Source organism: Vombatus ursinus, unplaced genomic scaffold (genome assembly GCF_900497805.2).
Source record: "Vombatus ursinus unplaced genomic scaffold, bare-nosed wombat genome assembly UNPS02014821.1, whole genome shotgun sequence".
NCBI lineage: Eukaryota > Metazoa > Chordata > Mammalia > Diprotodontia > Vombatidae > Vombatus > Vombatus ursinus.
In genome coordinates this window covers 51,402,795-51,420,885 of record NW_020954599.1, presented here as the reverse complement: position 1 = coordinate 51,420,885, position 18,091 = coordinate 51,402,795, and the positions used below count along the sequence as shown (strand labels likewise).

Here is an 18,091-nt window from a genome sequence, read left to right as displayed (position 1 = left end):
TAGTGTGGAACAGCATCATGGAAACTAAAGGAGGAGAGTATTAAGAAATAGTTGTAGTCAGTGGTGTCAGGTAGCAACAAGGCCAAGGAAGATGAGGACTGAGAAGAGACTACTAAATTTGGAAGTTAAATCAGGTCAGTAGTGACCTTGGAAAGAGCTGTTTCTCTAGAGTGGTAGGCATAGGAGATTGATTACTAGAGGCTGATGAGTTTACAAGGGTGGTGAGGAAGTAAAAACAGTGAATATGAAGCATTCTTAGAAGTTTAAAGGAAAAAGGGAAGAAGAAAAAGGGACGTTAGCCTGAGACAGTGACAAAGTCAAAGGAAAATGGTGTTTTAAGGGCGAGAAAACAAGCATATTTGTAGGCAGTTGGGAAAGAGCCAGTGGAGGAGAAATTGAAGAGTCCAAAGAGAATAGAGATGATCAATAAATCAAGGTACAGGATGAGACAAAGGATTAAGGGTTATTTTTGACAAGGGCACCATCTTGTCCTCTCTGTATGGAAGGGAGAAGGAAAAGATGCCTGATAATAAAAAGCAATTTAGAGTAGTGGAGGAGAGAAGCTCCTGCCCACTTTTCTGCTAAATAGTTTAAGATACTGAAAACAGAGACAGAGACAGAGAGACAGAGATGTAGAGATAGATAGATATGTACTTATAATCTCACCTAATTAGAATATAAGCTTCTTTCGTTCCTTTTATTTGTAACCCCAGTCCCTTGCACAATGCTTGGCATATAGTAAGTGCTGAATTAATATTTGTTGATTGATTATTGGAATATGTAAGTATAAGCAGGAAGGGAAATTATCCCTTAAGAATTTGACTGAAAACTTTTCTTAAATTAAAAGATCCTTTTGTATGACTAATTATCATTCTCTGATAATTTTTTTTTACAAATTAGAGTGGGTTTTTTCCAGTTTCTTAACAGAGTGCCTTCATTTTACTCCTGTGGACTGACCTAATCTCTGTTCTTTTCCAGAGGAGATTTGTACCCTGGTCATTGCAGAGACTTTTCCTGAGGATGCAGGAATCTTCACTTGCTCTGCAAAAAATGAATATGGATCTGTAACCAGCACAGCAGAGCTAGTTGTCAACTCAGGTACCTGACCGATAGGGAAATGCAGAGTTTCTGAACCATAATGTCAGATCACTGCCTGTGGCAGCATGCAGAATTCTAACTAATTACTTCAGAAGACAACTACTGTACTTCAAGAAATAGTTCTCTAAGTCTTGCTCACTTCTCCTAACTGGCAACTTTGTTAAGTGGAAACAAAAGCCATTTTTGATGGAGAGGCATAGAAATAGGAGGGGAGCTTTCAAGGCCATGTGGTAGCATTGGGCGCGCGCGCACACACACACACACACACACACACACACACAAAATCTCTGTAAAATATCATAGAAAAGAGTATTACCATTGGTCTTTGAAGCCAGAGATTTCCAGTTCTGCCTCTGTTTCCCTTCCTGCAAAATGGGGATAATAATTCTCATTCTACCAGTCTCATGGTTAGTTCTGAGGAACATGCTTTGCAAATCTTTAAAATACTATAGAAACGTATTCCAGGATTATAGCATCATAGAAAATTATCATAGAAACTCAGAAGCTAATGGATCAGATCCTGCTAACATTTAACAGCTGAAGCTGAGGCAGCAGGACACAATGAAGCAGCCACACAGGAGATCCAGACATATGTGTGATTGATCATCAGTGAAGCTTCCAGAAAGGGAAGCATAAGAAGGAAGCTAATATGAGAATGGAGAAATGACTTTTTTTAATCTATGAAATTAAATTTCATAGCAACTAGACACAACCATTCTGTGAAGAGAGCAGCAGGGTTTATTGCTCCTGCTTAGAAAAAAAAACAACAACAATGAATGTAGGGGCAGCTAGTTGATGCAGTGGATAGAGCATTGCCCCTGAAGTCAGGAGGACCTGAGTTCAGATATGACCTCAGACAGTAACTAGCTGTGTGAATCTGGGCAAGACACTTAACACTGATTACCTCAAAAAAATGGATGTCAAAAAACAATTAAAATGGCCAAACTTGGCACCTAAGAAGAAATTTTAGAAGGTACATTTCCCTACTTCTTTTCAGATGTGAGAGTGTGGTATGGAAAACTAAATATAGTGTCAAACTTTTTCAATTTGTTGGCTAGTTTTCCTGAACTGGTCCCCTCCCCTCTTTAAAAATTCCTTTCTTATAGGGGATTTCTCTCTGGGAGGAAAGATGGGGGTGGAAACAGACATAGGAAATGTTGTTGATATAAACTCACAAATAAGCCATTTAATGTGAAAATGATTATCTCTTCCTAGTATTTTATTTCAGCCTGAGTATTCATTACATTGCCTCTCTCAGTCATTACCTTTCTGAAAACTTCTTCAGTACTTCTCAGTCTCCCCTACAGTGCCTGCCTAGCATAGTGCTTTGTACATAGTAGGCCATCAATCAAGATTTGTTGTTTGATGGAGTGGCACTGGACATTCTTTTCTGATTCCTGGAGAGTGGGAACTTGGTGCTAGGTGGCAGCAGAGGCAAGATAAAAAGAAGTAAAGAGATAGGAGAATGGTGATTGTGGACTTCTGTGGCTCCTCCCAATTAAGAGCAGAAAAACAAGGCCCAGCACAGCATGGGAAGAGCTGATGTGAATGAGTCAGGAGTAAAGCCTGATGTAAGGACTAGAGTTGAGGAGAAAGCCACCAACATACCAGGCACATTATAGGATGGCCTCAGCAATAATGCAAGAATCACTAATCCAATTGCAGGGAGTCAGAGAAATATGTGACATTAAAACCATAGCTAGGAATTCAAGTGCCTAGAGTAAACTCAGTGGTGTCAGAAACAGAGACTTGGAGATAGTCTGGTTCTACTGAGAGGGAGGATTCTACTGAGAGAGGAAACAGAGCATGGCCTAGCCAGGTTAGGCCAGGGGGAGAGTTCAGCTGTGGTGTGGTATAGACATTGGTATCCCAGCACAGTGAGAGTTAAACAGGACAGTCTGATCAGGTTGAATGAGGTCATGCTCAAGTTTTGAGACAGGGATATGAAATGACTGGACCCTTCGTAGGGTCCAGAGCCCACAGAAGAGGGGAGGTAATCACACTGTAAGGCTGGGGGCCAGCAGCTCACCATAAAGCAATGGAGAAGCAAGCTGGAAGAGCACCATGGGAAGGAATTATATTCTCCCTCCCCCCATAGATGTTGGTGCTCTTGGGCAAAGCCCCAGTGTCCCTGCCTTAGGGCCCTGTGAATATAATGTCAAATGGAATTATTATTATGAGCTCTGTGGCCTTTCCCTGTGCTTGACCTGATGTGACCCTCTTACATACCACCACAATCAATCAACATCTATACAACACCATGCCCAAACATAAATGTTCCAACTACATGGACTAGGTTTGCTTTGAGATCTAAGATCTCAAGCAGGTCCTTTAACTGAATTCTTCAACTTCCCCACATGTAAAATGCAGAGAATATATACTCCCCACCCCCCAGAACTCTTCTAGGTCTTGGGGAGCCTATGCCAGCAAAGCACATTGAGTTTACTTAATCAGATCTGTGGAAGGGTGTAGAGGGAGTACAAAGCAGTGTTACCAACGCTGTCAGTTTTAACTTTGTAAATTGTCAAATATGACCCCTTTTCTCCTCCAACACTGCCACCACTATAGCGCAGGTCCTCAAGCCTGTGCTATTGCAATGGCTGTTGGTGGGTGTTGCTTGCTAACATCTATATCATACTTACTATGTGTCAGGCACTGTGCTGAGTGCTTTACAATCATTTGATCCTCGTAACAACCCTGTTGAAATAGGTACTGTTATTATCCCTATTTTACAGATGAGGAAACTGAGGCAAACAGGTTAAGTGACGGGTCACACAGCTAGTAAGTATCTGAGGCTGGATTTGAACTCAGGTCTTCCTGACTCCAGGTCCAGCATACGTCTACTTTGCCACCTAGCTGCCAACCTCAAGTCTCTCCACAACCCTATTCATCCTCTGTTCAGCCACTAAAATGATTTTCCTGAAGTCTGGGTTTGATCATGTCACCTCCTCAGCTCAAGAAACACCAATGGCTCCCTATTACCTCCAGGATCAAATACAAAATCTTCTATTTGCCTTTCAGAGCCCTTCATTACCTTACCCACCCCACCTCCCTTCCCAATCTTCTCACATCTTACTCCTCACTAAGTATTCTTCTATCCAGTGACACTACTGCTTATTCTTCCTCAAACAAGACATTTTCTCTCTAGACTCCGGGTGTTTTCTCTGGCTGCTCCCCATGCTTGGAATGCTCCCCACCTCTATTCTGCCTACTGGTTTCTCTGGCTTCCTTTGTTTTCCAACTAAAATCTTCTATTACAAGAAGCCTTTCCTGACCCCTTTTTATTCTAATGTCTTCTCTCTCTTAATTATTTCTTATTTATCCTATATTATAGATTGTTTGGATGTATTCGTTTGTTGTCTCCACCACTAGATTGGAAGCTCTTTGAGAGCAGGGACTGTATTTTGCCTCTTTATATATTCCCAGCATTTAGCATGGTGCCTGGCACATAGTAGGTACTTAATAAATGTTTATTAGTTGATTCATTAGTATATTCAACACTGCTCAAATTCTGTTTTCATCCTTTGTTAGAAATTTCTGCAAGCTCTATTGCTGCTAAATAAGCAGTAGCTGGTTTCCCCTTACAAAGACATAATCTGAATTCAAGTGGTCAGTGGTCATTTGAAGCAAATGTGGAAGTTAGCAAAGTCCTCCAGGAGAAATATCCAGCTGGCATTGTCTGGACATCATGCAGGAGCAATGTAGTTACTTGTCTTTTGATGGATTAACGGCACTCAATGTTTGTCAAAGATCTTATATAGTATGAAAATAACTTCTTGGAGTTGTAGTGTCTTATTTTTTCACCTTTCTTCTTTTTTCCTTCCCTCCCTCCTTCCCTTAGCCAACATAGAAAACTGTGACCTTGACTCCATAAGACAGCCCAACAGTGATGATTTCCAACATGATCCACCTCCCCCTCCACCTTTAGAGATCAGTTCCTTTGAGATGACTCCAGAGAAACCTCCAGAGAGCCAGTCAGTGACCCACTCTGAGCTTGGACTAGGCATGGCAGGCCTTCAACTGCAACTCAACTCTGCCAGGAGGGAAACCAATGGCATCCATCTGAGCCACGGAGTAAATGGACTGATTAATGGCAAAGCAAACAGTAAGAAATCTGCCCCAAAGCCAGCTGCCCTGCTTTCACCCACAAAGGAGCCACCTCCACTGCTCGCCAAACCAAAACTGTGAGTATTTTCTGCATGGTTTTATAAAATCCTCCTCATTTTAAATTCTCTACCTGGTTAGAACTAAAACTGCCTGGAAGCAATTATCTGGTGAATGAACCAGTTGGCCAGTATAGTCTCTTCCTTGGCTGTCAAGAGAGTGAGTCTTTCCACTACTTCTCCCAGTCTGCCAAGGGGCAGAAGGTCTGGGACAATTCAAACAAAACAAATAACTGAGAGAGGGATGTAAATGGGAGGCTTAAAACTCTAGGGGATTACTTTGCCTTTTTGCCAGAAAAGACCAGAAAGTGTGATTGATCATTCCTTCTGCAGAATCAGTGAGCTGTGTGTGCTGGGGTGCAGGCTAGGCTGTAGGTGTGGCCTGGTGTCTTTATCTTGTAGGCAAAAGTGCGATCCATGGAGCAAAGATGATTTTGAACCTTCCTATGTTTATTATAAATTATAAATTGTCTAGAATTAAGCAACCAGGAGGAGACCTAAATATTCTACCAAAGAATGAGAGGCAGAGGGGAAAACTTAATCATTGGGATCGGAAAATTGTATCCTGAATATGAACATCAGCTAAAGAATGAAAGGAGGGCATAGAAATATAGTACGGCCCTGGATCTTGGACAGGAGTACAGGGCCTGGCCAAGGTCCTGGCAGACCTGGAGATAGCCTAAGGCATGATGTGTTGAGGATCCAGAAAGTGTTGTATATTTTAACAATATGTCTTTTCTTATCATTTTTGGATGGGACCTGTGACTTCACCTCTGTGAGCAGGTTTGCTTAAAGAATTTGGTCTACCCAAACAATTCAGCATCTTCTCTACAACTTAGAGTTTTAGAGCACCTCTGGGAGACACTGGTTGATTGTTGTCCTTTGTTCTCAAAGAGGACCAAAATGATATCACTATGTTAGAGTCAAGTTACAGTGTGTCCAGCTGGCTAATCAGACCAATATGAACTAGGAATGCTCTACCACAGGTTGGGCACAAATAGTCCATGTGAACATTTTGGGTGGATTCTTTAAATTTGAACATCTCATGGTAAAGTGACTTGCCTAGGGTCCCTCAGCCTACATGTCCCTTTGAACCCAGACTTTCTCCCATCACTGTGGCATGTTCTTTGTCCATTATGCCATCATGCCTCTCATGCAATGATATATTTTAGGGGGATACTCACTTTGGTCATAGATCATAGATTTAGAACTGGAAGTGACCTTAAAGGCCAACTAGTCCAACTCCCTCATTCATTTTGAAGATTAGGAAACTGAGTCTCAGTTAAGTGACTTCCCTAAGGTCACTTAGGTAGTCAGTGTCAGAGGATTTGAACCTAGATCCTGTGGCTCCAGAGCCAGTGCCCTTTCCACCACACCTCCAGCATACCAACAACCTTACAGCAGCCTCAAGTCCAGTTCTGTTCGTGTTTTTCCTGATGTATAGGGGAAGGGAACAAATAAGCGTTTTTTGAGCATGTACTATGTACACTGTGCTTAGCATTTTCTAAATAGTATATATAGTTCCTTCACAAGTGGTGGCTCTGGCTTAGGAAATCCTTAAACTGAGTCTTTCCCCAAATGCCACCTTCACTTTTAATTTCTATTATTTTCTTAGGATGATAAACTTTGCATGAACTGTTTCCATTGGCGCCACTCAACCGAGAGCTGTTAGAAATGAAGACATTCTAGGGCCAGAGAAAAGAAGAAATAAATGAAGGAACAAGGTCACAGTAAATCTTCCATCATAGCACAGCAACCTCTAATTGCTAATCTGATGTAGGTCAGTGGAAAGAATAAGATTCCTTCAGTATGTGTATATACTGAATGAGCTCACATTTTCATGAGAGTAAACCATTGAATGTTCCCAGCTCTTCACCCCATGAAAGTTGGAAAACCAGACTCTTTTGCTTGGTTTTATTTCTGTTTTGTTTTGGTCTTCATTTTTTTCTTCCCCTTGATATTCCACACCCCAGACTATCACTGGACTCAAGCACCAATCATTTCTTAAGAATACAGGAGAGCTCAGAATCACTGAGTCATTGAGGCACGCCATGAGGAAGTGATACAGCAAACTGGTCAAACTGTATGCAAACCAGCAGTCAGAACCCCTTCCTTTTATTAATAAATAGGTAGACAGTTACAAAATAAAATGTAGGGATCCAGAAGAATAGCATACAGAATGAATACAACAATGTAAAGGAAAAAGTCAGTGAAAGGAGGCTGAACTCTTGAGTAACTAAAAAACCAATAATGGTCCCAGAGAACAAATATGGAAATGTAACTTCTTCCTCACAGTAGAGAAACCGCGGGTCACTAGGGCGGACAATAGCATATATTGTCAATCACTGCCATTACTTGTTTTTGCTCAATTTTTTTTTCCTTTTACAAAGGAGGGTTCAAACTGGGAAGGGGATAGAGAGATATCCAGAAATGACTCTAATGTGCAAACAAAAGGCACTAATAAGATGCATTTTAAAATAAAATAAGTTGCAGACCAATCCAAAAGGATACAGTTTCCAAAAGCTAACCATCCTCTTCTTAATACATATTCACCCTTCAGTGGAAATCCAGATTAAAGAGCTGTCGAGCATACTGTTATACAGTAGAGCCTTGCTAAGAACTTGAGTTGTGTTAGTCAGGTTTTATAGAATAACCTGCGGATGACTTTGTATACTCCTGTGAACACTTTTCAGTATTGAATATCCAAAATAATCTTAGGTAAAGAGACTAGGGGATATGATCTCCATGGGAGGATGAACTTAAAAGTGGACGAATCTTTCATCAATCCCGGACCTAGTGCTGGAAGGGACATCAGAAGCCAGCTAGTCCAGCCCCTCATTTTACAGATAGAGGCACTAAGGCCCAGGCCAGTAAAATGACTTGCTTAATTCACACAGGTAAAGTGTGAAAAGAAGGAATTGACTGCAGATCAATGCAGATCTCCAGTCTGCAGAACTCCAGAGCTGATATACTTTTCTGGTTCACCATATTAAGAAGAGACTTTGCACACAGTAGGGTTGGCCCCTGGAATAAAGTTTCTTTCATGATTGTGTTTCAAATACACATTTTACATTATTTTCTGAAGGAAGTTCTGATCTGGCATAGAAAGAAGGACTAATGCATTTTAATAAGTCAACCTTGCCTGTGTTTTTGATTAAATGAAATATGTCTTGCTTAGCGGTTGCTTTAAATTGAATATAAATCACAGGAGTACAAACATTTGAAGTTGTTAACAGGCATTAACTGTCCCTCTTATCTCCAGAGTTCAAAAATGCTTGGCTTTGAGTTCTGATTGTGGGGATGTTCATGTGGATGTGATTTCTCTCTTCTGAGTGTTTTTTTTTTTTGCTATGTCTATGAAAAGCAGACAAAACAATTTTGTGGTTATTAAGAGAGAAGGATGAGTGGCTTAGATACAAGTTTCTAGAATGACATCATGAGTTGCTTATGACCTAGATTTTAAACATGCATTCAGGTACAAATAAATGAGACTTCAATTTCCAAAGTAGCTATTAACATTTTAATATGAAAATTCAGAAAGAGAAAAACTTTATCTCGAGGGACTGAACTGAATTTCCAAATGGTGCTATTAACCCCATAAAGCCCAGGAGTCAGAGAGAAATGACTCCTATGAAATGTGCATCAATGTTCAATATTTCCTTTCAAATTCTCATTCATTCACAGGCTTAGCACCTGTAATTTCTTCATTTTCATTTTTGGAATATTATTCAAAGGAATTAAAGTCTTTTTTAGCTATGATCATTTTTATTCTAAGATCTCTTAGATATTTTATGAGAGTTGGTAGCAACATCCTCAAGAAAGAGTCCATCTTTTTAAAAATTCTGTCTATTGGTAGGAAAAATACTCCTGAAATATAGCTATAAAACTGTCAGTGATTGATTGCTAATTCAACTCTTTACAAAATAAAATTTGCCATTTGAAGGATACATGAAATGAGAAAGAATGACTTCTTGTAACCTTTCTTTCCTTTAATGATGCTGTTGCTGTTTTCTCTCTTCCTCAGTAAGATCAGTACCTTACCTCACAGGGCACCTGCCACCTTAGCCATTTTCACCTCTGATGATCACACTAATGGAAAGTAGCAATGAAGAGCAGAGATAAATGGGGTTAAAACTTTTTTCCTAAAAAAATACTGGAAAAATTTAAGGAATTGACCAAGAAACCTAGAATTTGGCTTATATGTTCCTGAAAATGGTCACTTCTCTTAAAAAAAAAGCAACTTTTTTTTTTCCTAAAGCAACTTTAAAAAAGTAGATCTTTGATTTCCTAGTGTAGGAAGCTCCTAGTATGGAGTTCAACATATTTTCTGCAACTTATAGTCTTTGTTGCCTGGGGCACTGAGAGATTGAGGAATTTGCTTAGAATCACATAGCCTATATGAGTCAGGGTTAAGTCTCAATTTCCAGCCTTCCCTATTCTAAGAATTGATCTCTATGCACTATGAAATAATATTTCAAAAGCACTTAGTGCAATGTCTGGCACATAATAGGTACTTAAGAAATGATTTTTTAAAACACCACTTTCATAAAGATGTCAGGAAATTAAGAAATAAAAGCTAAAGAAGAAGGAAGAATCATATATTCTTAGATCAACTTCCTGACTCATTCTCAGCTAGAAGATATATGGAGTCAGTGGATTGGCCGCAACTGCAGACATGTAACTGGTGCATATCATACACGTTACATGAGTGTACGATGATGCATTTCCTAGCAAGCTGTCAGGGAGTAAGTCAGTTTCAGTTATTTAATCACTCAGTGTCTTTTTACTTGGCCTTATCCCTTGAAATGTGAGTTAAATGTGATGAAATTTTGGCCATTACACAAATGCTAGCTAGCTACCCTAACCTGGGATTTCTGGAATGCTGGCCACCTGCAATAGGACCACAGGTTAGGGTTACATGCAGCACTCAAGGAAATATATGTATCAGCATTATTTATGTTAGCCACTGTCATCAACCTAGCCCTATACACCTTCCCTCACAGTTTGCCTTCCTTTTGCCTAAATGTGACTTTTTTTGGATCATAATCTAAATTTATAAAACATTGTAGTTTGTAATGTACTAACTAGTCTTTCTAATTTCTGCATATTTGAGAGTCAGGCATTACAGATAGACAGTGAATTAGGCACAGAATTGAATAGGCAGATCACACTTGGGGAAATTACGCAGAACTTTTAATGATCTCAGGTTATTTCCTGGTATAAAGACCTATCTTTTTGACACAAAAAAAAATTTTCTCTCAATAGTGCTCTTTTGTTGCAAATCTTGGAACACTATCAACTCCAAGGAATTAAAGTTGAACCAAAGAGCAATAGAGAGAGGCACTGTGGGTGCAAAGAAGCTCTAGCACATTTCCAGTGATGGCCTACACTAAAAAAATGGCATGAGGTAATGGATGATTAGGAAATGAGGTGTACTAGTCATGTAGGGATAACAGACGGACAACCTTAGCATTCTATTGCTCCCCTCAAAATGTAAAAAGACTTAGAAATGACCTCTAGGACATTGAATGAGTTCTCTTGTGGATCTGTGCAAGAATATGGACAAGAATCGCTTATCCTGAGAAAACATGGATGTATTGAGATCTACTTCAGTGGATGAAATGCATATATTCATGAGATCTATTGAAAGTGTTAAAGTGTCTGTGTACAAATAACATATATATATATATATATGTATGTATCATATATATATATATAAAATAATAAGTAATACAGGGCTTAATGTTGCAGCAACCAAGAACATCCACTTGACTTTTTCCTCCTACTGAATGATAGCATTGGAGAGCAGAAATACTAATAGGAGTTCCAGAATTAAGATAGGAGAAAATCAAATAATGCAGGCATAATGAAGTATGCCCAAGATAGAGGTCTTATTTTTCAAGGAGCTTACAGTGGGAAAAAACAAAAACCTAGTATATTGAAGAAAATACAGGGTGTGGCATCTGAAGATGAAAAGGTAGATTGCATCTCTCCCCCCCCCCCCCACATACTCTATGATCTAGTGTGTAGGTTCCGAAAGTGGGCAATACCACTCCCTGGGAGTTACGCTGGAATGATTGGCAGAGAGGGGGAAGTGGTAGTACCCTCTGGTGCAATTGAGGGGCATTGAATAAAAATAAGGGGGTGATAGAAGCATAAGGAAAGAAGATAAGAAAATTATGAGAAACTGTTCATACATGTTTCATCTGTTGTATAACAGAGTTAAAGTCATAGTGATTACATTATTTTCCACACAAAATGCAAGTTATAACCAATCAATGGTCAAGTCAGCTGACAGGTCTTAACAAGCAAGTGTTGGCAGGCAAGTGTGTTGCACATTGTTGGAAAGTCCAGCATGCATTCACAGGAATATGTGCATGTGATGACTTGTTTACAATACAATACTCTATGGTTACATGATGCAATATTGCATCATCAAAATTTCAATGCAAGAAAAAACCCACAAATTTAAAATAAATTATGAAATTTAAGATGCATCTCTTTTTAAAAAATATTTTATATATTTTTTTGAAATGACACAAATTTCAGGGGAAAAAACTGTTAAAGGATTAAAGAAAGTAGATTTCTAGGGGGGTACTGACTAATTTTTTTAAAAGGGAATGGTAGATCAAATAAGTTTGGGAACCTCTGATCTAGTGGCCGTGGTCTCCTTACTGTTTCTAAAGTAAGGAGCTCCATCTCCTGACTCCAGGCATCTTCACTGGTCATCCCCAAGGCATGAAATGTTCCCCTTCCTTTTCTCCACCTCCTGGCTTTACTAGATCCTTTACCTAAAATTCCACCTTCTACAATGCCCCTTTCCCAAACTTTATTATTTCCCATTTATTCTATGACTTATATGTACGTAATTTTGTACATGCTGAACCGGTTAGACTGTGAGCTCCTTGAGAAACTGAAAGAAGGGACTGTCTTACATTGCTTTATATCCCCAATACTTAGCACAGTGACTGCCATATAGCAAGCAATTAATAAATGTTTGTTGACTGGCTGACTGACTACTTCCTATGTGAATTTCAGTAAATCACTTCAACTCACTGTATTTCAATTTCCTCATCTATTTAATGAGAGAGTTTGGATTAGGTCAGTAGTTTGCCCCAAGAATCAAATAGAATTTACACTTATATAAGTATACCTGAGTCTCCTGTAGTATGCTGTAATTCTACACACACACACACACACACACACACACACACACAATGGTGGGGCTGACTGGAATCATGATAATTATCTTAAAGTAGACAAAAAGCACCAGATAGCCATATGCTTTTAAAAAATTACAAAATAGAAAGTTGGTTTTTTTTGTTTGTTCTCATTTCTTCTTTTCTTGGGTGGGTGGGTAGTAGAAAGATACAAAAATGAAAGAGAAGGGAAGCCAGGAAATAGAGAAAGGGCAGTATAGAGTTAAATCCTTGTACTCCCAGGAGCATGACTGATTGCAGATTAAAAAATGCTTATTCATCTTGACTGCCAATAACGTATACAACACCATAAAAGGGAAAGAAGCCTACACAGGGCATGCCTTGGAGTCTATGAGACTTGTCTTGAAATGCATACATGTCCACAGATTTAAATCAGCAGCTAATAGAGGTATGAGTGTAATCCCTTTTCTACTTTCCCTTCTTTTCATTTCCTGTCTTCCCAACTCCAAGAGAAAAATGTTCCCATTCTTCTTGAACTTCAGAATAAAGGGCTGGCCCTTCAAGGAAGGCAAAGTCTGTCTTATGTGCCTCCTCCACTTTCCCTGTCAGTGTCCTCCCTCCCCTCCCTCTGCAGGGCATTTTCACTCCAACTGCCAGCCAGGATTCATCTGATGAACTCATTCACACTAAAGTGTTAGAGGGACTCGTGTTTATTCTCATTTGTTTTTGCACTTTGAAACCTCACAGAGGAAAGTGTTTGGCCCAAAAGAAGAACTCCACCACATAGACAATTTTTGACATTAAGGGAACAGAATTTTTCTTTTAAGGGGGGGAGGGTTGGGGCAGGGCCTGGTGACAGGATTTTAAAAGTGAAATGCAAGCTGTAAATGGAGACAGACTTGTGATTTCATCCATATGGGAAACTCCAGATATGGGAGCTCCCTCCACCAGTGCAGATGATAGCCCTTCAGTAACGTAAACTTAGAGAATTTCTTGGGAGGTTAAGTGACTGGGTTGTAGTAATACAGGTAGCCTATATGAGAGACATAATGTGAACCTGGGGCTTCTTTACTCCAAGGATGGCCCTGGGTCTGTTACGTCACCTGCCTTTCCTAGCATGACTGACCATGCCAGCAAGGCTTTCACTACAGCTACAAGCTCTCTCTCTGTTAATGCAAGAAAGTTGATGACCAGGTAATAAATGTCTGTTTCTTTCTGATTCTTAATAGAATGTGGGCTTCTACACAATAAGTAAGTAGTCATCAGAGTTAGGAGAGGCACTGTGGAGTGGTGAAAATAGAGATGACCTGAAGTCTGGAATATCTATATCCAAAAGCCCACCTCTGTCTGACATATATTGACTATGTGACCCTGAGCAAGTAACTTAACCTCTCAGTGTCCTAGACAACTCTCTGATCAACCCATGAAATCCTAAGATGAGTAAAGAAAAAACTCACAGTACAAAAAGGTTTGGATCTGCATTTAATTGAATAACCAGTTGGCTGCTGGAAATCACACTACCTCAGACAAATAAGACAGTCCTAATAAAAAAGTAAAAATGTAAATTACATAGCAATTAAGCCCCTTAATGGCAGGCACTGATTGAGTTTTTGTGTTTGTACCCTAAGCTCTTCATAGAGTACCAGACATACAGTAGGCACTCAATAAATAACTTGTTGAATGAAATTGAATAACTCATTTGTATAGGCTCTAAAGTCTGCAAACAAAGCATTTTACATAAATTACTTTCTTGAGCCTCACAATAACTCTGGGATATAGGTACTACAAATTTTATTATCCTCATTTTACACACAAGGAAACTGGAATTTAGGGACAGGACATAATTTGCCAATAAAAGGACTAGTAAATATCTGAGGCAGGAGATGAACCCAGATTTCCCTGACTCCCAAGTTTAGCACACTCTCTGCTTAGAAGTGTAGGCCACCCTGTATGTCTGTTTTTACTATACTGTGAAAAGAAAAATAAAAGCAAAATGGAAAAAGGAGCTATTAGACTGTTTGAATGAATTGAAATTGGGTCCACCAACATTCCCTTTAGAGTTCAGGGTCACACTATTCTTCCATTTCTGCCCTCTCTCTCTTTAGCCCTCAAATAACCACTATAACTAATACCGTCACAAAATCTGGTTATGTGTATGTGTATATGTTTTGAGGTTTATGAGGTAAGAGATAGTGTTTGCCAGAAATTTGCCAAAGTGTACTGTGCTTGCCACACTTGAAATATCCTTCACCTACAGTACTGGAAATGGAAGGAAGGAAGGGAGGAAGGGAGAAAGGAAGGAAGGAAGGAAGGGAAAGAAGAGAGGGAGGGAGGGAAGGGGGAAAAGGAAGGAGGAAACCAACATTAATTACACACCTAATATGTACCAGGCACTTGTGCCAAGTGCTTTACAAATATTACCTCATCTGATCTTCACAGGAACTCTGTGAGGTTGATACTGTTATCATCCCCATTTTACAGTTGAGGAAACTGAGGCATACAGAACTTTAGGTGACCTGTCCAGGGTCGTCTAACTAGCAAGCATGCATAGGATCATAGATTTGGAGCTAGAGAGGACGTTAGAAACCCTCTGGTCTAAGACCCTTATTTTACAAATGAGGATAATGAGGCCCAGAGATGTCACATGGCCAAGGTCACATAAATAGCAAAGACGGATTCAAACTCTGGTCCTCTAACTCCAAATTCAGCACTTTTTTTGTTGTTTTTTGATATCAATATTTATAATTGCTACTTATAATTATACAAAATTACAGTATTGATCTCCAAGTACAGACATTATAAAATGATTTGTGTGTCAAGTCATTGCTTTTCTTTTCATTTTAAATTAATTAATTTATTTTTAGTTTTCAACATTCACTTTTATGAGATTTTGAATTCTAAAATTTTTCCCCTCCCTCACCTCCCCCCCTCCCCAAGACAGCATGCAATCTGATATATGCTCTACTTATACATTCATATTAAACATATTTCCAAATTTGTCATGTTGTAAGAATCAGAACCAAACAGAAAAACTGTGAGAAAGAAAAAACAAAAAACAGAGAAAATGGTATGCTTTCATGTGCATTCAGATGCCATAGTTCTTTTTCTGGATGTGGATAGCATTTTCTGTCATGAGTTTTTTGGAATTGTCTTAGATTATTGCATTGTGGAGAAGAACTAAGTCTATCACAGTTGGTCATCACACAATGTTGCTGTTACTGTATACAATGTTTTCCTGGTTCAGCTTCCTTCACTCTGCATCAGTTCATGTAAGTCTTTCCAAGTTTTTCTGAAATCTGTCTGCTCATCATTTCTTATAGCACAATAGTATTGCAATACATTCATATACCACAACTTGTTCAACCATTCGCAGATTGATGGACATCCCCTCAATTTCCAGTTCTTGGCCACCACAAAAAGAGCTGCTATAAATATTTTTGTCCATGTGGGTCCTTTTCCCATTTGTGTAATCTCTTAAGGATGCAGACTCTAGTAGTACTATTGCTAGATCAAAGGGTATGCACAATTTTATGACCTTGTGGACATAGTTCCAAATTGCTCTCCAGAATGGTTGGATCAGTTCACAACTCCACCAACAATGCAATTTTCCCATATCTTCTCCAACATTTATCATTTTCCTGTTTTGTCATGTTATCCAATCTGATAGCTGTGATGTGGTACCTCAGAGTTGTTTTGATTTGCATTTCTCTAATCAATAGTGATTTAGAGCATTTTTCATATGACTATAGATAGCTTTAATTTCTTCATCTTAAAATTGCCTGTTCATATCCTTTGACCATTTATCAATTGGGGAATGACTTGTATTCTTATAAATTTGACTCAGTTCTCTATATATTTTAGAAATGAGGCCTTTATCAGAGACACTGGCTGTAAAAAAAATTGTTTCCCAGCTTTCTGCTTCCCTTCTAATCGTGGTTGCATTGGCTTTGTTTGTGCAAATTTTTTTTAATTTAATGTGATCAAAATTATCCATTTTGCATTTTATAATGTCCTCTATCTCTTGTTTGGTCATAAATTCTTCCATTCTCCATAGATCTGACAAGTAAACTATTCCTTGCTCTCCTAATTTGCTTATGTTATCACCCTTAATGTCTAAATTGTGTACCCATTTTGACCTTATCTTGGTGTATGGTATAAGATGTTGGTCTATGCTAGTTTCTGCCATACTCTTTTCCAGTTTTCCCATCAGTGTTTGTCAAATAGTGAGTTCTTATCCCAGAAGCTGGAGTCTTTGGGTTTATCAAATAGTAGTAGATTATGATAATCATTGTGTCTTGTGTATTTTTTCTATTCCACTGATGCACCACTCTATTTCTTAGCCAGTAACAAGTAGTTTTGATGATTACTGCTTTATAATACAGTTTTAGATCTGGTATGGCTAGGCCATCTTCCCTTGCATTTCTTTTCATTAATTTCTTTGATATTCTGGACCTTTTGTTCTTCCAGATGAATTTTGTTATTATTTTTTCTATCTCTACAAAGCAATTTTTTGGTATTCTGATTGGTATGGCACTGAATATGTAAATTAAGTTAGGTAGAATTGTCTTTTTTTTATTAGCTGAGCCTATCCATGAGCAACTGATATTTTTCCAATTATTTGATCTGACTTTTATTTGTGAAAAGTGTTTTATAATTGTGTTCATATAGTTCCTGGGTGTGTCTTGGCAGGTAGACTCCCAAATATTTTATAATGTCTACAGTTACTTTAAATGGAATTTCTTTTCTATCTCTTGCTGTTGGGCTTTGTTAATAAGATGTAGAAATGATGATTTATGTGGGCTTATTTTATATACTGCAACTTTGCTAAAGTTAATTATTTCGAGTAGTTTTTTAGTTGATTCTCTAGGATTCTCTAAGGATATCATCATATCATCTGCAAAGAGTGATAGCTTTGTTTCTTCATTGCCTATTCTAATTACTTCAATTTCTTTTTCCTCTGTTACTGCTAAAGCTGACATTTCTAGTACAACACTGAATAACAGTGGTGATAATGGACATCCTTATTTCACTCTCGATCTTATTGGAAATGCTTCTAGCTTATCCCCATTATATGTAATGCTTGCTGATGGTGTTAGATAGAGGCTTATTATCATAAATGGGTGCTGTATTTCGTCAAAAGCTTTTTCTGCATCTATTGAGATAATCATATGATTTCTGTTAATTTTGTTATTGATATGGTCAATTATGCTGATAGTTTTCCTAACATTGAACCAGCCCTGCATCATTTGTATATATAAACCCCACCTGGTCATAGTGTATTATCCTCATGATAAGGTGCTGTAATCGCTTTGCTAATATTTTATTTAAAATTTTTCAATCCATAGTCATTAGGGAAATTAGTCTATAATTTTCTTTCTCTGTTTTCGCTCTTCCTGGTTTAGGTGTCAGCACCACATTCATATAATAAAAAGAACTTAGCAGGACTCCTTCTTTGCCAATTTTCCCAAATAGTTTATATAGTATTTGAATTAATTGTTCTTTAAATGTTTGGTAGAATTCATTTGTAAATCCATCTGGCCCTGGAGAGTTTTTCTTAGGGAGTTCATTGATGGCTTGTTCCTTTTTTTTTTTTTTTTTTTTTGCTGAAATGAGGTTATTTAAGTATTTTATGTCCTTTTCTGTTAACCTGACCTGAGAAATTTCTATTTT

At 38.5% G+C, this 18,091-nt stretch overlaps 1 protein-coding gene across 1 annotated transcript in view; it reads left to right on the top strand.

The window, feature by feature from the left end:
- PALLD (palladin, cytoskeletal associated protein) overlaps positions 1-18,091 on the top strand; it is a 520,996-nt gene that overhangs the window by 260,630 nt on the left and 242,275 nt on the right. The window contains exons 8-9 of the mRNA XM_027837582.1: positions 979-1,098; positions 4,940-5,282. Coding sequence (XP_027693383.1) covers positions 979-1,098; positions 4,940-5,282 — 463 coding nt within the window. The remainder of the gene's footprint in view (positions 1-978; positions 1,099-4,939; positions 5,283-18,091) is intronic.